This window comes from Vigna unguiculata, chromosome 4 (genome assembly GCF_004118075.2).
Source record: "Vigna unguiculata cultivar IT97K-499-35 chromosome 4, ASM411807v1, whole genome shotgun sequence".
Taxonomy (NCBI): domain Eukaryota; kingdom Viridiplantae; phylum Streptophyta; class Magnoliopsida; order Fabales; family Fabaceae; genus Vigna; species Vigna unguiculata.
The window spans coordinates 79,179-103,322 of NC_040282.1; the positions used below are offsets into that span (position 1 = coordinate 79,179).

The 24,144-nt window shown below is 34.3% G+C and overlaps 2 protein-coding genes across 3 annotated transcripts; one reads left to right on the top strand and one right to left on the bottom strand.

Moving 5' to 3' along the window:
- Positions 1–6,119: 6,119 nt before the first annotated feature.
- LOC114182005 (cycloartenol synthase-like) lies at positions 6,120–15,224 on the bottom strand. Of its 2 annotated transcripts, XM_028068742.1 has the most exons (19): positions 14,905–15,224; positions 14,587–14,792; positions 14,189–14,374; positions 13,902–13,991; positions 13,629–13,823; positions 13,469–13,553; positions 12,211–12,377; positions 11,371–11,559; positions 10,951–11,064; positions 10,586–10,708; positions 10,390–10,512; positions 10,217–10,315; positions 9,537–9,593; positions 8,944–8,990; positions 8,688–8,831; positions 8,330–8,507; positions 7,395–7,475; positions 6,607–6,690; positions 6,120–6,335 (listed from the first exon to the last, which is right to left on the bottom strand). In XM_028068742.1, the coding sequence occupies exons 2-19, from the start codon at positions 14,782–14,784 to the stop codon at positions 6,222–6,224; spliced, it is 2,274 nt and encodes a 757-aa protein (XP_027924543.1). In that variant the 5' UTR covers positions 14,785–14,792; positions 14,905–15,224; the 3' UTR covers positions 6,120–6,221. The 2 variants fall into 2 exon arrangements, with proteins under 2 accessions (XP_027924543.1, XP_027924544.1); XM_028068743.1 differs by lacking the exon at positions 14,905–15,224 and having other exon boundaries at positions 14,591–14,789.
- Positions 15,225–18,262: 3,038 nt separating this feature from the next.
- Positions 18,263–24,082, top strand: LOC114181303 (cycloartenol synthase-like). The gene is made up of 17 exons (XM_028067725.1): positions 18,263–18,489; positions 18,557–18,748; positions 18,817–18,906; positions 19,002–19,196; positions 19,274–19,525; positions 19,716–19,904; positions 21,041–21,154; positions 21,280–21,402; positions 21,801–21,923; positions 22,112–22,210; positions 22,372–22,428; positions 22,501–22,547; positions 22,643–22,786; positions 22,957–23,134; positions 23,322–23,402; positions 23,504–23,587; positions 23,737–24,082. The coding sequence occupies exons 1-17, from the start codon at positions 18,286–18,288 to the stop codon at positions 23,854–23,856; spliced, it is 2,292 nt and encodes a 763-aa protein (XP_027923526.1). The 5' UTR covers positions 18,263–18,285; the 3' UTR covers positions 23,857–24,082.
- The last annotated feature ends 62 nt before the right edge of the window (positions 24,083–24,144 follow it).

Sequence of the window (24,144 nt, forward strand, 5' to 3'; positions counted from 1 at the left end):
ACCAATTTGGGTTTTGCTAATGACGGCGTGCCATTTTCTTCTTGCACCCATGCTTTCTATCCGCATCTTCCTTTATATAAGTGAAAGAAGAAAACCTTTATCTTTGTTTAAAAATATTAACCCTAGCCTCTTCCTACACTTCCACATCTAGGCAATTGCTTTTTTCACCTATTTTATCTTTACAAAAGTGACTTTTTAGATAAAATAAGAATATGGGCGCGTAGTGAAAAGTGTGAATTTGAATCCATTTGTAACCCACGTACACATTTGTTAATTCTGTTCCTCATAAATCTCAACTTCATCATCTCTTACTCATAACCCTAAAAACCTCTCTCCAAAACATTGCACATTGCTTTGCTTCTCTCTCCATTAACGTCTTTTTGTTTTCCTTTATGGACCCACCTTTCTTCCTTCGTCATCATGCTCACTGTTAAACACAACCCCACATCTTTTAAATGTTCACCACCCATAAACGAATGAAGGTATGTTCACTACCCAGTGAAAAGAAGAGAAAGAGAATGAAAACGGTAGTTGTTTGGATTGATAAAAAAATTAGTTTATTTGATCGGTATAATAAAATAATTTGAACTTATATTACTATTATTAGACCCATTTGATTTGGACGAAAATTTTATTTGATTATTATAAGATCCAATTTTTAAAATTGAGTATGTGAATGATATATGTTTGTGTATATTTATCCCGTTCTTGTTCTTGTCCTCGTCTTCATCTTCAAATTTATTCTTTTATTTGTTTCGAAACTTATACTCTTATACTTGTTCTTATTTTAAAGTCTTAAACACTCACCTTATTAGTAACGGAAAAAACTTAACTTCTTTGTTCTATGTTACTCTTAGTTTTGTTTCATTTAAAATCATTATTTATTTCTTTCACCACATAATTGCTCATTCTCTTTCTAAATTGCTATTGTACTTGTTTAGTATTCACAAAGTTCAATTAAATTTTTTCTATTTTATTACAATATTGATTACACATTGCTTTATTTGTGTGGTCTTGTTCAATGTATTGTATCTATAATACAAATATTAATTTCATTAAAGTATAATTAGTCGTAACGTACCCAGTTTCGTCTCAATGTGTCTAAATGGTATCCGCTTTTAACTTTGCATCTACTTAGTACCCAAATTAATTAATTTGCATCTATGTGGTCCCTTTTCGTTAACTCCGTTAAATAAGATAGGCTTAATTACTCGGATCATACCCGGTTAGACTCGAAAATTTCAAAATGGTACCCGCTTTGAACTTTGTCTCAATTTGGTACCCAGTTTCGTTTATTGCATCAATGTAGTACCTCCCGTTAAATTATCACAAACGTCGTTAAGAGTCAGGTGACGTGGCATAGTATAACTGATACGTGTCACAATTTGTAATTGTACAGTGGCATTTAAGCTGTTAACGTGTACAGTGGATTTATTTAAATAAGTTGTGTGATTGAATGTTTGACCTAACAATGGTTTGGCCCCAATCTCCATTTTCATCTTTTTCTTCATCGTAGAGCATTCAATTCGTCGAACAAAATGTCTCGCGCACGAAGCCAGGGTTGTTCTTCTTGTTCATGTGGGTCAGAAAACCACAACGTCTCTCGTCTTCCTGGGTGGTGTGCGTCATCAGATGGATCTCCAACTTGTTATTGTGGGGAGATTGCAGTGTTGAGGGTGGCAAGAACAATAAAGAATGGGGGAAAACAATTCTGGGGTTGCCCTAACTATAAGATTTGAGCTATGATTCTGCTTAGTTTAGTTCTTAGAGTAGAGGTAGATGTTAAGGACATTTGTTGATTGGTATTTTTGAACAGCGAAGTGCAAATGAGGGTTTCAAAGGATGCAATTACTTTAAATGGTGCAATGAAGAAAATGTGGATGAAAGGGATGCAACTATTGGAAGACAAAGCAAAAAGATTACTGATCTGGAGAAAGCCGTAATAGATTATGAGAAATGGGTTAACTTTTTAATTGGGATGATTTTTTTTTTGGGGTTCGTTAACATCATCCTTGTATTTGCGTTGTTTAAAATTCGTTGAAGTGATTTAGTGTTAAGAGGAATCATTGTAATTTGTGGGTTGTTTTTTGTACAATGATTGTAATTTAGTGGAAGTTTAAATGAATGAGAAGTTTCAGTTGTTATCTTCATTCTTCTGTCTATTATTTATTCGAACTTAAGAAAGGGTATTTGGCAATAAACACAACATATGAACACTGATTGTAGTAGTACAGAATTTGATAAATACACATTCCATTAGAAAATAAAGAAGTTCCAGTGATAATACATCATCCCAAAATACATCATCCCAAAATACACATTCCAGTTCAAACAAAAAAAACCATGTCAAAGTGCACATCAAAATACATCATCCCAACAAACTTCATGGTTTCCAAGCAACTCCTCTCCTGAATGGCAATTTTTTCCTCCCCAAAGTTTTTGCAGGTTGTCTGCGTGGAGGTGTCTGCTGAACTTGATGATTTGTTGGTTGTGGATTTGTCTCATTTAGTGGTTGTGTTGGTGCCTCTGCTGGTGCTTGTGTGAGTGGCTGTGGTGGTGCTTGTGTGAGTGCCTCTGGTGGTGCTTGTGTTAGTGGCTGTGTTGGTGCCTCTGTTGGTGCCTTTGTTGGTGCCTCTGCTGGTGCCTCTGCTGGTGGCTGTGTTGGTGCCTCTGGTGCCTCTGTTGCAGAGTCATTATGTGGTTGTGTTTGTTCCTGAGTTGCAGACTCATCTGGTTCAGGTGCTTAGGGGCAACTATTTCTTTTATGGCCAAGCTGTCTGCATATAGCACACCTCTTTTGTGTCCCACCTTGTCTGACTCGCATGTCATCTTTTCTTAATTCCCAAGACTCAAGTCTGCATTTCTTTTTTGGTCTCCCTGGTAAGATTCGTTTAGCTGGTGGCATGACTTCTATGTTGGTATTCATTTCCCACACATTTGGACCCTCAACCCCCTCCACATCAACCTCAACTTGACCCTCATTCACACCCACATCAACCTCAGCAGTACCCTCACTCACCCTCACATCTTCTCCAGCAGGACCCTCACTCACCCCCACCACTTCCTCAGCTGGACCATCATTCACCTCCACATCAACATGTACCTCACTTCCATTCTGCACATTAACGTCAGCCCCAACCTCAATAGGATGATATTCTAACATATTAACTACTTGAGGTTCGTCCACTCTATGCACAACATACAAATGAACTTGACCATTGAGAGTTACTATATTCACCATATGACATGCCCCTCGGTCATCAGACAATAATTCTAACCTCCCTTCCAAAACAAATCCTCCCCCAACTGAATACCACATCTCCTTTACATTTGCATAACCCATTTCCTTCAAAATACCCAATATCTCAAAGTAACTCCAAGTGTCTGGGTCACATGCTAAAATACTTAAGTCTCCTACGTATTGCAGTGACCCATTCCTCTCAAACCTTCCCCCATGGTGAAATACCACTTTGAAATGTTCATCATCCATGTCAACACACAAAGCTATATATATACAACCCTGAAAATTTTCAAAAAACCCACCCAATAAAGCCAATATTACATTTCATACCACTACCACACCGACAAACCAATTACAATGGGGGACCACAAGCTCAAAAAAACACGGGACCACACTATCAACTAAAAGTAATATACAAATCATCCATTAACCACATAACACCAAAAACGCACAATATTCAAACACACAAAACATTAAACAACTGAAAACACTAAACCCCACCATCGAATCATCGCAATATTCAAAAATAGAAACCATTAATCAAAAAAACCCTACAACCTCGACAAACTTCAATCAACACACAGAATGAAAAATTTGATAGTGGCGCACCTTTCACCCGAGCTCAAATGGACGTCGTTCTCAACAAAATCCTCAATTGGACAGTGACGCACCTCACTCTTCGCGTCGCGGACGAACGGACTTCTCTCTTCCAGAAATCCCCAAATCATAACCTAATTCTGATCTACACAAACTAATCCTCCCGCTAAGACACATCACACACTCCACTCTTGCCACGTCAGTCAATTTTTTTTATTTTACACACAGTAATAAATCAGACGTTAACCAGCTTAACGACGTCAAATAATATGTACTACATTGATGCAATAAACGAAACTGGGTACCAAATTGAGACAAAGTTCAAAGCGGGTACCATTTTGAAATTTTCGAGTCTAACCGGGTATGATCCGAGTAATTAAGCCAATAAGATAACGTCTAACTGAGTTGACCAATTAACTGAGAAAAAATGTTATGACGTGGCACGAGAGTAGTGTGTGATGTGGAACAGTGCAGCGTAAGAGGAAATTGAAAAGAAAATGAATTGGGAATAGAATAGAATAGGGGTTTTCTGGAGTTAGGGTTTACGAAATTTGGGTCATTTCATGCGTTGTGGACAAAATTGAAGGTGTAATTAACATCAAATTGGCAGCTATTTGGGATTGTAGGTGCACAAACCATTTGTTTTTGTCGTTGATTGCATTATTTGTTGTTGGGATGGTGGGGTTTAGGGTTAGTGGTTGAATGTTTTGCGTGGTTTAATTTAATGGTGTTTTGGGTATTCTGAAGGAGATGGGTTATGTCAATGTGAAGGAGATGGGTTATGTCAATGTGAAGGAGATGTGGTATTCCACCCACTGACCCAGATACAGAACCAGGAGAAGAAACGCTGTGATTATGTGACCCACACGAACAAGACGACCACGAATGATTAAAACCATGCGAAATTTCCCACTTCACGCGCCACCTTACCCCTGCAACAAATCAGCTTCCCGGGGAAAAAATGAAGAAGAAGATGAAGATGGGAATGGGAAATTAGGGCTTTTTGAATTGGGACAATCAATTCAACAGGGCATGACACGTTATCCACAAATTGCCACTGTACAATTATTTTCATTGACACATATCCGTTCTGCAATGCCAAATCACAGATTTGTTAACGACGTTTATGAAAAGTTAACGGGATGGACCACATTGATGCAAATTAACTAATTTGGGTACTAAATAGATACAAAGTTAAAAGCGAGTACCATTTAGACACATTGGGACGAAACTGGGTACGTTGCGACTAATTATACCTTTCATTAAATCAAATAGTTAAAAGACACGCATTTGATTATTATTTTTTTTAATATTTTTATTTTTTATTTATTCTTTTACATTATAATATTTAATTCTCACAATTTCAATTTCACATCATATTTCACTCTCTCCGTTGAAGTGTCATTTTGTATAAATCCCTAGAACTTTTATATATGAAATTTTGATAATATTATGTTTTTTTAGTGTGCTTTTTAATTTTTTAGAAAAAATTATTTAATTAATATTCAAAAAAAGTAAAGGTGTAGGTAGAAGCACGAGTGTAATTATAGCTATTATCCAATGAAGATGAGAATGATACAAAAATCGAAAATTAATTAAGTTTGAGAATGAAGATACATATGAATTTTTACTTGGTTAAAGTATTTCAATTTGAATTACCACCAAATAAAAAAGAAACATTAAATATCAAGTAATTGTTAAAAATTAAAAAAATGCTAAAATTGATTGTCTTTGAGGTTTGTTGGTTTTTTAAATTGATATTTAGTGCATGTTTGGTTCTGAGTCAAATTGAAATAGAATTAATTAGAATTGATTTTCTAACGCAAAATGAATAAATGAATACATGTTTGTTTTCCAGAATCAATTAAAGAATAAAAATTCAAGATTCAATGAGAAACAACTAATTCTTACTTCTGCGTTGGAAAATTGATTAATCAATTCTTGAGTAATCAATTCTCCAGTGAACCAAATACACCATACACCCTTACAAGATTTTCTCTGTCGAGATTAATCTGTTTTCCATTGGTTGGTTGATGTCAAATACAATTATTTAGGTTGACATTGATCTCGATTTATGTATGTATGTATTTATTGCAGTGACAAACATTTATATCTCTATTTATGTATGTATGTAATTCCTCTGTCGCAGGGAAAGCAAGAGAGACGTTTAAGAGTGAGTGATAGAAAAAACTTACAGGCATTCTCCACCAGTTTGCTCTGCTTTCTTTTTAGCTGACAACTAAACTTGTTAGTCACAAGCATTTTAAGAGAGGCATGGAAATAAAAAGAAAAATAGGTCGAAATAATAATAATAATAATAATAATTTTTTCTTTTAATGTCTACAAGTCGAAATAATTGGGACGACACCTAACTAAGTCGATATTAACGAGCTTGCAATACATGGGATCGATATTCTCCCAACGCCCAGATGGGGAATATGTTTCTGTAAGCAGAGTATGAGATCATGCAGTTCTTGTTGAAGACTCCCATTATTTCCTGAAGTGATGATAAAGTAAGGTCAAAATTATTTAAACTGCTGACGAAGTCAACTATGCAGTCTTTTCCTTAAAGTGAATAATAAACAAACGAAGAAAGATGCATCATCTACTATTGATTTCAATTAAAATCACTATAATTTTAAATAACTTTAAATCAGGAATAGATGCATATGCTTACTTTCCCACTCCAATTACTTTACACATTTAAACACTTTTTGTAAGCAATACACAATGTAAGTAGTAAATAAAAACAAAGTATGGCTTCATACCTGTTGGGGAAAGTCACCGCTCTCCATTTGGGAATTTATCAAGTATGCAGCTGCCCGGTGCAGTGGAATCGGATCTCTCTTGGCCTGTTACATTATTAACAAGGCAGTGGAACAACATAAGTACAATCTCGACATCATTATTTTGTATTTCTCCGGCACGATAAGGAAGGGTCAGATATAAGGATGTAAAGCAGAATCCATCGACAAAGTATCCAATTATTTGGGAAAATGTCAAACTTTCATCACATTTGGCATGGACATAATTATAAGCACATCAACTACCAATTAAAGGTAGAGGAAGATAGCTGATCATTTTCATACATTATCTTTAAGCTCCAATCAAGCTGTTATCACACATCACGGAAAGGAAATGAAGATAGAAAAACTAAACAGCATATTAACATGATATATAATATTTTATGACGATATTAGTACGATTAATTATATTGTTATATTATAAATTTATTCAGCCACGGGCATATCTATATCTGAGCTTAAAGGGTGGCTGAGTACAAGAGACTTCCAACTAATTAGGACTGGGGAGAGTAGATGTAAGCAGCCTAACCCTCGCCAGCAGAGAAGCTATTTCCAAGATTAAAACAGAACAGGGCAGCAACCTTACCGTTGCTCCCAGCATCACCCTTGTACTCTAAACTGCTTAACTTAAAATCAGAATCGTTCTTTCTAAAACCAATGATTAATTGTCCTACGCCGAAAAATGGGTGCTGTGCAACAAACTAATGAAATACAATGGCTGCATTACAAAAGTGGTAAACTTTGCTTCATACCTGTCCAGCATCCATGAGAGCCAACATAGCCCACCCAGTGTTTACCACATGACACCTGTTGCCTTCCAGATTTGAATACACCTGAAGACAAATTGTTAGAAAGATTAATCAAGAAATCTCATCAATTAAATTGCTGAAAGCAATCCAGCTCGGTGTTGATGCAAATTACATTTCCACAACCACCTGTAATAGTTATGTTCATCATTTCATCTTCTTGATATTATTTTACAACTAACTACTACATCCACTTCTCTAGGGACAGGACAGATATGAAATTTATGTTTTACACAGAAATTGAGATAATACTGCATTTCCCTCGGTGTTTAAAACAAGTTGTGAAATTTTTAATCCACTAATGCTATTAATTTCATTGTATAGTTAACTCCCCAGAACGCATTTGATGCTACCTTGCCAGCTTAGTTGACATGGACATCCCGAATAAAATCCAGTCGACTTAATTGGGACATAGGAAATGAGTTAGTAAACTACGGGCTGTCAGTTGGGTACTGAAATTCGATACCCGCTGTTATGGAATTCATTCTACCATGATCAATAGCAGATAACTTTCTATGGAAAATACCCTAAAATTCTACCATTAAAGCCATAAAGAAGATAAAGCATAAACATTGATATTCTTCATTCGATTTTTTTGGTCGGCAATATTCTTCGTTCATTGACTCAGATAAGAAGGGTACATTTATACAGTCTAAAGTTATGCCAACAACTAAATTATGGCCCTACAAGTGTCATCATCGCATTTTAGGGAATTAAACTATAAACTAAGTATCATGAATAATATTCTAATATTTGATCATATCCTATAAAATCCTTTAAGCACAAGACACTGGTCATACAAACATTGACTAGTTGGTGCTTGCCATAGATTGTGCAGTAAAAAAAAAACTGATATTGACGTTAGAAATAACAAAGTTGACCTTGTTTTGACAGGACAGATAGCTCTCTCCCCAGCCACCGGAAGGCAGCTGCTTGGACAGCAGAAATTCACAAGCTTTCCGGATGCTTGGGCAATTACTGAAACTCTTTCCAGCAGCAATCAATCCTTTTACCCCAAACCAAGCACCATAAGTGAAGCAAACTCCCCAAGAACCATACCTGTTTAGCAGTTTGAGTGATTAGAGATCTACTTAACAAAGAAAGTTCAAATCCATGCAGAAACAGAAGCAGACAGGAAAAAAAAACGTAGACCAAATATGAGATGTATGAATACCCAAAAAACACACTTCACCATTATACACAATATCAGTAGAAAATTCCCAAATGGGAGAAGCATACCATGAACCATCTGAAGCTTGTATCTTTTCAATGAAGGCAGTAGCTTTCTCTATACAACATTGTATTTCTTCTCGGCGATGTCCAGGATATAATTTCCTAAATGATGCCAAAGCTTGAATTGCTGCTGATGTACATTCCACATAACTATAGAGCACATAAGGAACCATCAAGTTAAAATAAAAAATTAAAATAGTGGAGTAAGAGGAATAAAAGATAAATACAAAAACTGATATTTAACAAACATTTGATAGCTTACGGATAATCAATAACGATGTCACCAAATGTTTCAGCCGGATTGATTAACTGACAACAGAGAGAGCATTATCAATATCAACATTTTGAGCTTATATATAAAAATTAATCCAAAAATTAACTGCCCAAATTCTCAGGATCAGTTATTGAGCCATAATTATGAAACCTAAGGGTAAATCCAATGAAACCAGAAAAAGGATTGTTCATAAACTATTATTCAACTCGTAATTTCTTTCATAGCATCAATCCAAAATTGTGCTTTTCAACTTGTTATATGATTTTAAAATAATCTAGCTGCTTATTTCCAATGTTCAATCATAATTCATTTGTATAGAAAGGAGAATACAGATAAACCTTTAGTGAAATTAAAAGAAGATATATTATTATTGGAATTTATTACAAGGTAACATATTTCATAACATATAAAGGGAACTCAAGGAACACTGCCTTTAAATTAGAAGCTTTAAAACAAGAAATATGGATATTGTTATTCTTGTAGGAAGATCAATATCCATAACCTGCCATCACACATTTCACATTTCAAAGAACATATACTAAAATCTAATGAGAATAGGCTAAATGATAAAAGTGGAGTACCTCCAACCAATTATAAGATCGTTTAAGCTCGTATGTTGCAAAACCACCATCTTCATTCTGCAAAGATAGGGAAAATGCTTTTGAATTTAAAAATAGGAAATAAACACAGTAAATATATGTAAAAAATTAACTCATTTTCACCTCTTCTACGTTCTTGTATATATAGTAATATTAAAATTGCCCAAATCACGAAGCTAAAATAATGTGTGTGGATAATTAAAAACTGAAAACAAACACATAAAATATATATAAAAATAAATCCACTTTTGTCTCTTCTACTATATTCTTATATAGATCATAACTCAAGTAATAAAATTGACCAAATTACCAAGCTAAAAGAATCAATTCACTGGACTCAAAACATGAATAGATGATACAGCTTACAAAGGCAAATATACACACATAAATTGCATCCAAATTATTAGTCAAAATGGTGAGCAGCTACGTAAATGATAGTGAAAGCTCTCATCAAAGCAATGGAAACTAAGTTTAGTTCATTCCCAAACTGAAGGCTAATAGCATCTCGCTATACGTTTAGGCCAGTTGAAATGAATGAGAAAGTACATATGTAAACACACCACTGTATTATGGTATACAAGTAATAGCATAAAATGATATACATGGTATATTTTCTCAAACAATTCAGATTATCTGGTTCAAATCATGATAAGTCTAGCTACCTGTAGTGAGAGAATGACATTTACTGAATCATATAATCGCTTCACCTCCAATGGTTCACCAACTACTTCTGGTGCAATTTTGGATAATGATAGAACAGCCTGAAAAAGAAAAAACATGAATCAAGAGAGAAGAATCAAATAAGAAAGACTAACTTGTTTTTATCAATAATTACTTTCAGTCCTTCAGCTGTGCAATCAGAAATTGGCCATCCATGATCTGCGGTTGAAAAAGGCCAAGCACCTTTTGAAATGTGACGATACCATTTATTAAGATCACCTGGGCAGTCTTCTAAAACCTTTCAAACGAGAAAATTTGTTATTAACAAGGGGAAATCAATGTGATTTATAATGATAAATGCAAAAGAACACCTGGGAGTTCTTAATATAGGTATGAGCTTTTCTTATAGTTGGACCAAATTCTTCAATGAGGTTAGTTGATATAATAGCTTGGACAGCAAAAGCAGTATCCCATAGTTGACTTCCATTGTAGCCCTGCAACAAAAAAAATGGTTAAAAGTTAAATTTGTAACTCTTTTTTAATAAACTCTAACATCGGACATTAAGAAAAGCTCATTTGTGCAGTAATATTAGTCCACATATTACATTATAAGGAGACACCATTATAGTATAGTATCTCTATATTATTCCCAATCATCTGTGAATATGTCCAATAGAATAAAAAAAATTACTTAATCACTTTGACAAGGTGAAAATAAGTTGATTTATATATTCACCTGCATTTTCATTCCATCTTCAGCAATCCATAGATAATCATAAACTCTTGGAAGATGCAATTTGAAGGCCTCAGAATTTGGATCTTCCACCCAGCAGCAAAGCATATTTAACACCTGAATAATAATCATTAAGAATGATAAAATAAGTTAGTATTCCTAAGTATTTACTGCTTTCGATGGAAATATAAATTAATCCATATAAGTGGAGAATGGAAGGCCAGCTCAGGCATCCATAAAAAATATAAATGAAAAAAAATTGAGGTAAAAGACATAAACAGTCAGCCCAGCATAGGAAAATTACCAACCAATAGTTTAGCAGAATGTCAGTATTCTCATGCTTCTACTCAAAAGCTGGAAATTTAAAGAACGATCAACAATTTGAAAGGAGGTCCTAGTTGCCTGACTACTTTAAACAATTACCTTATTTACAGGACCTATGCATATGTATCGTGTATTCTCATCTTCATAATGTATATGCTCCATTGTTGAAGTAAGAGCCTTCTCCCTTAGCTTTTTGCCAGGCCAATGCATCAGAATTGGCTCGAGGAAATTGTGTAAAGATCCCCAAAGAATATCCTGCACGAGTGGGTGAGGATAGTACAAGTCTTCCTGCACAAGAGCAAAGATAATCCATCTGTAATTCTTATCTGCAGCACTAATAAATTGGTAGCTGGAAGTTTGAGAGATAAAATCCCAAAATTATATTTGTAACTTCACCCATAACCAAGAGATCAAGAGTTCAATTATTGCTAACCCATTTAGCACATGGAAGTGTTGGTTTGTGCATTGCCCAACTTTCAAGACCAAATGGTTCATCCCCAAAGATATAAAAATCATTATTGACACTATAAATGATAGCCTATACCAAGGCGTTACAGAGGGAGTAAAGTTTGTCATAAGGATATCGTTGGCATTGTGATAAAATAAAATTCATAGCAACAAGTTGGTTATGAAGTGACAAAAGAAGTAGGATGTAGTAATAGTAACATCATGATGGCCATTGTTGTGACAAGATTTGGTGGTGGTGATGACATAAGAGTAATGCTCACGCAAGTTCCGGCATCAAATGACCAGGAAACCCGACATATGGTTTCACCAGAAAAAGAAGCCAAAGAGAGAGGGGTAATGTCCGAATGCTACTTTCAATGAAATGATTAGTATGAGTAGATCAAGGATATTCTATTGTGGGTCTCAAATTAAAAATGCTAGTGAAACAATTATATAATATATTCATAGACCCAGTTTAGCGGCTTCACTAACCTTTGCACACAGATTGCGAGCTCGATCCCAGTCAATATCATGATATGGTACAGTATAAAGCTCTTTTCTCAAAGATAATATTGTTGGTGTGATTGGGCCAACAAACCTCTTTCCATATAAGTAGGACATTGGTAAATAGACCATCCGGCAGTGACACCACATCCTTCCTGTAAGACAAAAAAATTATTTATTTCCAAGCTTACAAAAGAATGAGTGGAACATCAAACTATGTTCAAGATGACAGAAGACAACCAATTTCATAATGAAAGCACTTAACAAAATATTCAGGAATATCAAGTTTTTCTCAGGAACATCATATACCACATGAAATCATGAACAGGTTCCTTCCTTCTTTTAACAATCTGGATACAATATGTCAAGAACCAACTTAAGCTTTGATGAGAAGGGCAAGCATATAAATGATTTTATATTACATCTCTAATAAATGCCCTCATGCAAGAGTGCTTTGGACTTGAAAGCATGGATAATGCACAACCCCACCTACCTTGTGCCAAAGTTCCATTTTTTATAAGATCGAAGATGGCAAGGAGCGGACTTCAGACTACTTGATATAGAGGACGTAATGCCATGCCATGAATCAACAATTCCATAAACTTAAGCTTTATGGTGAATGCATACGAACTGTTTTATATCAAGTTTCAAGCATAGTATGTAGGCTCTATATCACAAATATTCTTATTTGTGCAATAGCTTTCTCTTTTCTTCCAAAACATAAATTCATACAGCAGAAGTAGACCACAAAAGGTCTCTGACACACTGAGCAACAAAACAAATTTGAAGTATAAACATCGGAAAACAAATTTTCTATACATATTTGAGGAAACTTGTTCAACCCATACTAACTTATTTCTAGATCAACAAACTCAGGCTTCTCAATTAATTTGACAGGATTCCACAGCCATTATTATTCTATAAAATATTCATTCCTCTCAACTTGACATTAGGTGGTGTGGGGGATTTTGGGGGAGGGGGGAGAGGGCGGTAACGGGGAAGATTTTGAACAAAGAGACAAAGGTTAGTCTAATTGATCAGAACACACTTAAACATTTATAGGGATTATTGACAAAAGCATTGCTAATTTTAAAAGCAACTCATATTAACATTGTTAACCAGTTAACCGGCTGGTTGTTCCTACCCCCGAAATATTTTAATCACATCATTTCCTTTTCGTAGATTTACCTAATATGTCTTCTCTGAACAAATTACAACATATAAAAATGGAATAAAGAGCAACAACCTGGATGAAATGGCAGAATGTACGGAATGAGCCATATCTCAGGGGGCAGGGGATTATTTCCAGACCATTCGTACACTCCAAGTACCTATCCCACAACAAAATTAGACATAAATACACCACGATATCAAATCTATCATCATAATAAGGTTAACATCTTAACTGAAAGCCACATCTTCCCCCATGACGTAATATGGGTAGCACCACCATGCACTAGAATCCAGTCACGTGCCTTCTCCATCTCCCCTTCTCCATCATTGGGCCCCTCACCAAGCAATCTCAGAGTAACATAACTCAAGACAGAGCCAAACATGGTGCTTGGACCTTCAATATGCAAACCCCACCCACCATCCTTATTCTGCAGTTACATTTAAAATTAGGGGAACTACTGGGAGAAGATCATAGATCAAGGGGCAAAATGCTGTGAAGTCCTTACTTGATGGTTATATAGGTAACGACATATTTCCTTTTTATGCTCTTCAGTTAAAACTGCATTGAGTGCCCCAGTGATTGACAGAGTAATTACCTGTTTAATTGTATACCCAGAGTATAGGGATCTCATGGTTATCAACGGTAATGAAAGAAAAAAAAAAATCTAAATACCAAACCAAATGAAAACAGCAAATGCTGTAGGAAATGGCTAAGTGTTTTCCAGAATATTGGTAATACAGCACAGAATAACAAGTTTGACAAATAAGAGGAAGTGTTGAACACATAACTTACCAAGCCAGGCATCAGAAACATAGGACCTCCATAATCTCCCGGCCAGTGTCCGTCATGACACTGGAGAGTTGAATAGAAAGTTACAGCCCTTCTTAATGTTTGTGTCACAACGTCTTCAGTCAGATCCTGAATATCTTTAACTTCGACTTTGGGTAAGACTTCGTGGATTGGGTTCTCTCTTGCAAACTGCGTTGTTTTATATGGAAGAAAGACGATTGTATAGTACGTAAATGGTGAAATTTTTTTATACGAGAAACGAAACAAGTTTGACAGCTAGTAAATGAGTAAAAGATGATATGATATAAAATCCATTGATTTGTTTGTTTGTTTGAAGGGAAGCAACGAGTTATAGGTAAAGAAGTAATGTGAGAGAGAATTGAGCGAGGGAGAAGAGAGACTTGCAAGCGCATAAGTAGATCAGAGCTGTGTTTGGTTGTAAAGCGATTTTCATGGAAATTCTGGCGAGCTTTCTCAATCTCGAGGAGATCTTGAGGTGATCCGAGCTTAGGATCGAACTCCCACACCTGTCTTCCGACGTGATTGTTGAACGAGCGAAGCCATGGACTCCCTCCCTCCGCAAACTTGAGCTTCCACATTGTCGTTTCTGAAAAGGGGAACAAACGAGTGCATTGCAATTGCAACTGAATAGAAAAACAAATGACACTAATTAAGCGATTGTGCAGAGAGTGGAGTGACAAAATTCGAACAGCATGAACCTGTGTTTGCTGGGAAGATCGATAGATCAATCAAATCTAATCGAAATGGGGAAGGAGAAATGTAATGCAGTGCAGTGCAATGGTTATTGACTTAGTATTTGCTTCCACTACAAAAATATAGCATCTGCCAGCAATGCATTACGGAACGCGCAGTGGAAACGTTCAAATCTTTTAATTTATAACGAACATCTACTGCCACCGGGGCGGGGCGGAGCTACCAAAGCACCAACAAAACAACTACCACTGGATGGATGTACAGTTGATGTATGTATGTCTGTCTGTCTGTCTGGGCCAACAAGTTCCGTGCGTGGCTTTTGCAACTTTATTTCATTATTTTTAAGCTTCCTAACACTTTAACTTATACACGAGTAGATGACCATTTTCGTGCTTGAAAGTGTTGAACACTTTCCATTTCATATCTAAAAGTAAATTTTTTATTAAAATATTCTTATAGAATAAAAAATCAATTTCAATCTCATCCATTAGTTGTAGTGTGTTAATTTTTACAATTGTGCATAAGGGTTATTTCTCTACTAATACAATAATTAAAATTGCAGTCATGCGTTAGTTGTAGTATTTTATACAAAAGAAAAAAATAAATTGAAAGAAACAAAATAAACAAGCAATGTTGAGAAATTAAGAATTTTTTTAAATAAATTGTTCCATAAATCTAAAATTATTGTCAGAGGATTTTTAGTTTTAACATAATAGTATAAGATATCTAATGGTCAAGTCAGGTTCTGACAAGTATCTAGAATACGTAAAATTCTCAAATAAACTTGATATTTATCATGATTTAGTTGATATATTTTATAAGTAAATACCTATTTTAGCTTCTAATTACATAATCAGGTACTAAAAAGAAGAAAAATAAAAAAATTGATGATTTTATTATAATTTTGCAGTAATTTCTCGAAGAATTAAAAACGATGTAACTGAACCAAAAAATTTACGGTCGAGCTCCAGTAAGACGGTTAAGGAAGGATCCATGATATGACTTTTAGAGTTGAGCCACAACAAAATGATGGTCAACACTTAAGGCAATGCATGGCTAAACCACGAGATATGTGTTCAACACTTCAGGTGGTGCATGGATGAGTCACAAGAGAATGTGCTCAGCACTTAAGACAATGGATGACTGAGTCACAAGAATGTGCTCAGCACTTAAGACGGTGCATGGCTGACTACCAAAAGTTGGGTTGAGCACCGCTCAAAAATTTCTATAAATAAAGACCCTCATTTGAAACATTGAGTGGAGGATCCAAAATGTAGCAATATGATAGAATAGGGTCTGTGAGGCATGAAGGAGATGCTCTTAGTGTACATTTTATGTGTAGATGTTGTTGTAATTGCATTGTAATATTCTATGAGTAGCTAAACTCCCTCGTGTCCATGTTTGATGTAATTAATTCTGACTTCTTGGGTATTTATCTTTGCTTTCATTCAATTGTTTCTGGTTTGATTTATGCTTAATGATAACTTGATCCTCATCTATTTAACTGGTTTGGATTCAGTTGAGAAATTGGTCTCAAACTATGATCCAATCAAATCATCAACCTATATTGATGCTTATTTAAGTAGCCAGAGGAGATGTCATGCACATGGCAAGGATTCATTCAACGAGTCTTGCACATTAAAGCAAGGATTCATTGTACCAGGAATTGAGGAATCACACTAGATTTGAAGTCCTTAGGTTCTAGTGATTCATGGATGAACCTAAATCTACATAGAAATAGTACTCCCAAGACATTGAATGATGTGCATAGTAAGTAAACAAAATGGTAATGGTGTAATAGAAGAAAATGAGATGAAATCAATTCATAGCCCCTATTCCACTGAATCTATCTAATTACTATTATTTATTTTTACTTGCCAATATACTTGTTAAATCCATGTTGATACTATTACATACCAGTACACTTGTTAGAAAATGATTATTGTAAAACAGTCATCATGTATCTTTTGAAAAAAATCTATACCCAAACCCGACAATATATAGCCATTAGAACCGTTTTCTTTATCCATTTTTATCCGTATCCATCAAAATCCGACATGTGTTCAATTTTATTTTTTGTGTTTTTTGGTTTCGGTCGGTCTCTCACAATTTGCTCACATAGACACCGATTTCAACATAAAATATTTGAAATACATGGGTTTGTGCAAGTTGAACAATTTTCTGCTGAATTTTTCTTAGAATAAAGGAGTGATACTTGTATTAGATATATATACACCACTTTCAATACAAATCTTACGATTTTATTAGTCTTTTTATAATATTATTTAGCTTTTTTCATTTATATTTTTTTAAGAACTTGTTCGGATAAATTAATTTGAAAGAATTTGTACATACAAATTTGTAGGGAGTAAGCTTTGGGTTCTCCTGTGGGTAAAGAGATTAGAGAAGAAGATTCTAAGTGCATACAGTTATTTGATCAGATAAACTTGTGTGTACAGAATATAATATACAAGGTGATGCTGTTTGTCTGTGTAAGATGCATATGATTATTTATACGTTAATGATTGAGATTAAAAAATTAATAAATCCTTGATAAAGTGATATGACTTTGTAATTTAATCTAAATAAATTAAGATCGATTTGTCGACACTCTTACGATGAAATTCCCGTTGATATGTCCCGTACATGAATTAATATATTTTTCATCACGCGAAAATTGAAATTATTGGGCTGTTCACGATGACTGCACATAATAGAGACCCTGTACAAAAAAATAAGTAGTAGAGGGAGAGAAAGAGGTGATTCAGTAGACAGTTTTGTTTTTCCCTTTGTTTTGAACGTTGTTGATATTATTTCTTATTACTATTATATATATATATATATATAGAGAGAGATTAGAATTATTGTCCTCAGGCATGAATTAATTTATTAATTAAAAGGATCGAGATGATTAAAAAGAGAAGAGAACAGCACAAAGTAAAAGAAGAATTATACGGCTAAATTTTGACAACTTTTTCTTACAGTATGATGTGTCATTTTTTAAGTGATTTTTGAATATTAAGTATGAAAAAAAGAAAAAATAAAAAACCACTTAGAAGATGATAGTTAAGATTGTAAGAGAAAGTTGTTAAAATTTAGTAGTCAAAAAATCATTTTCCAAAGTAAAAAGACGGACGTGAAACTTTCTGCGATCATATTTTTATTACTAAATTTTGACAATTTTTTCATAAAAATAATGTGTTATTTTCTAAGTGATTTTTAATATTGAGAATGAGAAAAAAAATAAAAATCCACTTAAAAAATAACATGTAAGATTATGAGAAAAAGTTGTCAAAATTCAGTAGTGAAAAAACCATTCTCCTTTTTCGTATATATACATATACATGGAGAGAGGGGAGGGAGAGAGAAGAAGGGAGTAAGTTAAGATGTGGAAGCTGAAGGTTTCAGAGAAGAATGAGGAAGAGGAGAGGGTAAGAAGCGTGAACAACCATATGGGAAGACAATTCTGGGAGTTCGATCCAAATCTTGGAAGCAAAGAAGAGCGAGCTGCAGTGGAACAAGTTCGCCAAGAATTTAACAAGAACCGTTTCAAATATAAACACAGTTCTGATCTCTTAATGAGACTCCAGGTGCATACATAGCTAGTTGGGTTTCTGTGTTTAATCTGCATGGAAGATTGACGTATGTGTTTGACAGTTTGAAAGGGAAAAGGGCATAAAGAGGAAGGAAGCAAGGAGGAAGAAAGAGATTGAAAGGGAGGAGGATATAAACGAGGAAGTCGTGGGAAGCACACTGAAAACAGCCCTGAGAAGTCTCTCAACCCTGCAAGCTGAGGATGGTTTCTGGCCAGCTGACTATGGCGGTCCTTTGTTTCTTTTACCTGGATTGGTGGGTGGCATTCTCTTTTCATGCAACATTATATTTTTTTGTTCCTTAACCTGGATTCATTGGTGTAGGTAATCGGATTGTGGGTGACTGGGACCCTTAATGCAGTGTTGCAGAGGGAGCATCAGAGCGAGATGCGGCGGTATCTGTTGAATCACCAGGCATAGATGAATTATATATATATATGAATGATGAATGTTAATATATATATATTATATGATGAGTTAAGATGGATGAGTTGTTATGGTTTATACAGAACGAAGATGGAGGGTGGGGGTTGCATATAGAAGGCCACAGCACAATGTTTTGTACAGCTCTGAACTATGTGAGCTTGAGATTGCTTGGAGAAGAGGTGGATGGTGGAGATGGCAGCATGCAGAAAGCAAGGGCCTGGATTCTTCATCGTGGTGGAGTCACTCACATTCCTTCATGGGGAAAACTCTGGCTCTCTGTAACTCTCCATTCATAGTTAACTCTTTTTATTTTTGTTCATAAATTTAAATTTAAGTGATAAGAATGTTGGTGTAGGTGCTTGGCGTATACGAATGGAGCGGCATGAAGGCAATTCCACCGGAGATTTGGGTGCTTCCCTACTGTGTTCCTTTCCACCCAGGAAGGATGTGGTGTCACTCTCGATTGGTGTATCTACCAATGTCTTACTTGTATGGAAGAAGATTCGTGGGTCCGATCAACGCAACTATTTTATCCCTCAGAAAAGAGCTCTACACCCTTCCATATCACATACTTCACTGGGATCAGGCTAAGACTTTATGTGCCAAGGTATATTGTCTTCTCATTAATGCATATATACTTCATCTCAATGAATCAGAGATTAAACACAAACCTAAATATTATGCATCCATATCAATAGCATAGTGTTTAATCAACAAAGACAATAATGTTAACGACAATAACTCTGAGTAAGATATAAGATAATTATGATATATATGTTTTGTTGTAATTATGGCAGGAAGATATGTACCATAGATGTCCAATGATCCAGAATATTTTATGGAGTTTTCTTGACAATGTAGGAGAACCTCTTCTCATGCGATGGCCCTACTCCAAGCTAAGGCAGAAAGCACTCGATTGTGTAATGCAACATATACACTATGAAGATGAAAACACAAACTACGTTTGTATTGGACCCATTAATAAGGTAATGATGTGATAACGTCTTACCTCTTATATCATCCTATTTATCATTCACTATTAATTTTATAAAAAATAAATTAAAATTCAAGTCATACTTAATAATACAATATAAAGTATTTTATGTGCACCACCTAATGCTCTTATAAAGATAAGTATGATAAAGTAAGTCATATAGTGACCCATTTTAGCTGCCATCAATTCACCATAAATAGACTAAGCTGAACTAATAAAAAATAGCCAACATACTTTTTTTTATAAACATTAAATTTTAAAAGAATATATAAGAACTTTAAACATAATTTTTTTTATAATTTATTTATTTTATTATATTGGTAAAACAAAGGGGCATGACTGATTGATGGATTAAAACACTCCACTTTTTTCAGTCTATTTTATCACTCTTATCTAAAGAGATAAACACGTGAAGTGATTTTCTTTAAAAGAAAACTGACACTTACTTTGTCTTACTTTCTTTTATAGTTACCTAATGGATTTCTTTATTATTATTATTATTATTATTATTATTATTATTATTATTACATAATAGATCTTCCACTTATCATCTTTTGACTATTTATAACTAACTCTTTCCAAAAGTGTCTCATTCTATTGCGTGCAATCCTTTTACCAAAAATAAAAGGAAGAAAAGATAGCACACCAACCAGATTAGGGGACACAATTATATTAAACCATTGATATTAATATTTCAAAGATGTAAACTAGATAACTTTGATGCTCCCACGTCTTATAAATGGCGTGTCGAGTTTACACAAATAGAATACCCACACGATATTTATAAGACAAACTTTGTCTGATTTGAAAAATAATCTTTTGTTTTCAACATGATTTTGATGATTAAAATAAAGACTAAATTTTATACGATCACTATTTTTTACTTTCCGAATATTAGATAGATAAATTAAATTTACTTTTATATTAGTTGATAATATATTAATTGACCATTTTAAACTAATATGTATATAAAGGTCATGTTTTATGTCCTATATTTTTTCAATTTAGTCATATCTCTGTGTCTGTATACATGTCGTATCCGTATCCGGACAACATATAGATAGCATTATGTTAATTTTCTTAGTAATTTGAATAAAGACAACCAAACAAGCTGGCCTAATGAAACAGGTATTAAACATGGTTTGCTGTTGGGTGGAGAATCCCAATTCTCAAGCATTTCAGTGTCACATTTCAAGAATCAAAGACTATCTCTGGGTGGCTGAGGATGGAATGAAAATGCAGGTTCTACACCGCTTATATATTATTTCTGCAGAAATTGACAAATGCATTTAAATTAACTTAAACTTTTGTTTGTGATTAAATACATTGATCAGCAAATTCTAATGAAGGTAGTTCATGAATGTCAGGGATATAATGGTTCTCAATTTTGGGATGTTGTTTTGTCTGTTCAAGCAATCTTAGCTACCAATCTTGAGGATGAATATGGTTCAATGCTTAAGAGAGCAAATAATTTCATAAAGTGCTCACAGGTATAGCACATTGATTAAATGTTGTTGTAAGGTGTGAAATATATATTGATCATTAAGGGTCAAATATCTTTTTAATGTCTAAATTTAAATGTAAAATTAAAATTTTTTTTTCTTCTGATCTTTGATATAGTTTGATTTTCAAATTTTAAAAATAAATATTGTTCTAGACTGATATTTGAACTCGAATGTGTAAACAGTTCAAACACCACCAACCTGAAACAAAATTATTTCATGGAATTGAATTAGAAAAATTGTATCTATTCATTTTGAAAGATTGAGGACCACATTATAACACAGTTTGAGACGAAAACGAATTTTAATTTTCCTTTCAAGCTTACATATTAAGATTAAAAACATATTTAATCTAATAATTAATTACATTGAACTTGGGTGTGTAGATTACAGCAAACAGCTCTGGTAATCCAAGTTATTGGTATCGCCACATTTCTAAAGGTGGTTGGCCTTTTTCAACTGCAGACAATGGTTGGCCTTCCACAGACTGCACTGCAGAAGGCCTGAAGGTGATGATGATGAATGAATTTGCCATTAATTTCAATAAAATTGCAATTCTTAAATATTAGTGCTACTTAAATTAACGGACAAAAACATAGAATTAATCAGATGATGGTAGAACTTTTCAGTTACATTTCATCAAGCTATTAGTTTCTTAAGTCGTTTGTTTAACTTGTTTGTACATGCCTTTTCTCAGACAGCCATTCTGTTATCAGATTTGCCATTTGAGACAGTGGGAAAAGCAGTGGAAATAGAACAACTATACGAAGCTGTTAATTTAACATTATCCCTACAGGTACATATCAAAAAGTTTAGATGTTGCTAAAACATAATTTAAGGTATCATCAATGTATAGCTGAAAGTGACCACGGTCGCAACTACAACCACAATTTGTTATGTCAATTTAAAAACTTCAGCGTCATTGGTTAATGAATTTTCTTACTCATAATATAACAGAACAAAAATGGAGGATTTGCATCATATGAGCTCACGAGATCTTATGCATGGTTGGAGGTAAAACTATTACTTTCTCATAAATGAACAGCTATATTTTCAATCTTCTAATACGATTGATTTTTGTGACAGAAAATGAATCCAGCAGAAACATTTGAAGATATCATGATAGATTATCAGTATGTTTAACATGTGGTTTCTTATAATTTATACAGAGTTAGAATATATTTTTTTAGAATTGTGTCAAATTTAGGAGTTCATAATTTTGTTATAGGTGTGTAGAATGCACATCATCAATAATTCAAGGTCTTGCATTATTCAGAAGACGATATCCAACGTATAGAAGGAAGGAAATAGAAACTTGCATTGCTAAGGCAGCAAGCTACATCGAAAGCATACAATTAGCTGATGGTTCATGGTTTGCTTTGTTTCTCCTCAAACTCATTTCTATTGAAATGTCATAAGGAATAAACTCATGATATTTGAAATGTAATGATGATGCTAAATGCTTTATGAACAAAGCGTAGAGAATGAACTTAGATATTCTTTCCCTTGCAAATTTCAAAATATTTGTAATTAATTAACTAGGTACGGGTCATGGGGAATCTGTTATACCTATGGAACATGGTTTGGAATAAAGGGACTCATAGCTGCAGGGAAAAGGTACCAAGATGACCACAGCATTAGAAGAGCATGTGATTTTTTGCTTTCAAATCAGCAACTTTCCGGTGGGTGGGGAGAAAGCTATATTGCATGTCAACAAAAGGTAACTTGTATACATTCTCAGCGTCATTGTATTCGTAACCATGTCTAACATGATCTTATTTCAAACTCGAAAAGAATTGTTTCTGGTAATCATATGCTTTTCTCAATATAGATACTCTTCTTTGATTTTGCATATTATAATTTTTTGTCAAAGACAAGTACACTAATTAAAAGTAGAAGTAAAACAGGTTTACATGAATCTAGAAGGAAACAAGTCTCATGTCGTGAACACTGCATGGGCTATGTTGGCACTCATTGAAGCAGGACAGGTATACCAAGTTCAATGTGCAGAACATATTCTTTTATAGAATCAATCATAGGTGAAATGAGAGAACAGACTTCTATAAAGTTAGTGTTTATTCTATGGTAGGGTCAAAGAGATCCAATCCCATTGCATCGTGCAGCCAAGGTTTTGATCAATTCACAAATGGAAAATGGGGAGTTTCCCCAACAGGTAACTCACAATCACAGTAATATAAAATTATGAATGCAAATTTCTGCTAATCTTGTATAGCTTTCATACAAAACTCATCATTACATTTATTTTGAGAATATTTTTTCATCTAATATGTATATTTCTGAAATACATATGATGTTATGTAGGAAATCATGGGAGTGTTCAATAAGAATTGTACTATCAGTTACTCTGCGTATAGAAACATATTCCCAATATGGGCCCTTGGAGAATATCGAAGTCGCATATTGTGTTGTCCTAACAAGTAAAGGGTGGAGAGCAAGAACATAATAATCATGTAAATTACGTCCTGGGATCTTTATTTTATGCTTCTCTATATCATTCCAATAATTACATTCGCATACTTATCTACCTTGTTTGTTGGCAAACCAACGTGTGTAGTTATTGGAAAACTTCTGTGAAATAAACCACGGATGGAAAATGTAAATTGCTTTGTCCCAGCAAAGGATCAAGAGTAACACAATCATTGGATAAGTTTCATGTTCTTGGCATGTCATTTTCTCATTTGATACACATTTTCCTTTTCTTGAAACACA

Excerpts from the sequence above, each read along its gene's own strand:
- LOC114182005 (XM_028068742.1), bottom strand. The coding sequence starts at position 14,784 with ATGTGGAAGCTCAAGTTTGCGGAGGGAGGGAGTCCATGGCTTCGCTCG. Across the intron at positions 13,992-14,188 it reads TGTTTCTGATGCCTGGCTTG|GTAATTACTCTGTCAATCAC; the intron begins GTAAGTTATGTG and ends ACAATTAAACAG. Across the intron at positions 7,476-8,329 it reads ATCTGTCCTGTCAAAACAAG|GTGTATTCAAATCTGGAAGG; the intron begins GTCAACTTTGTT and ends ATTTGTCTTCAG.
- LOC114181303 (XM_028067725.1), top strand. The coding sequence starts at position 18,286 with ATGTGGAAGCTGAAGGTTTCAGAGAAGAATGAGGAAGAGGAGAGGGTA. Across the intron at positions 18,749-18,816 it reads TGTTTCTTTTACCTGGATTG|GTAATCGGATTGTGGGTGAC; the intron begins GTGGGTGGCATT and ends TCATTGGTGTAG. Across the intron at positions 22,429-22,500 it reads GATCTTATGCATGGTTGGAG|AAAATGAATCCAGCAGAAAC; the intron begins GTAAAACTATTA and ends TTTTTGTGACAG.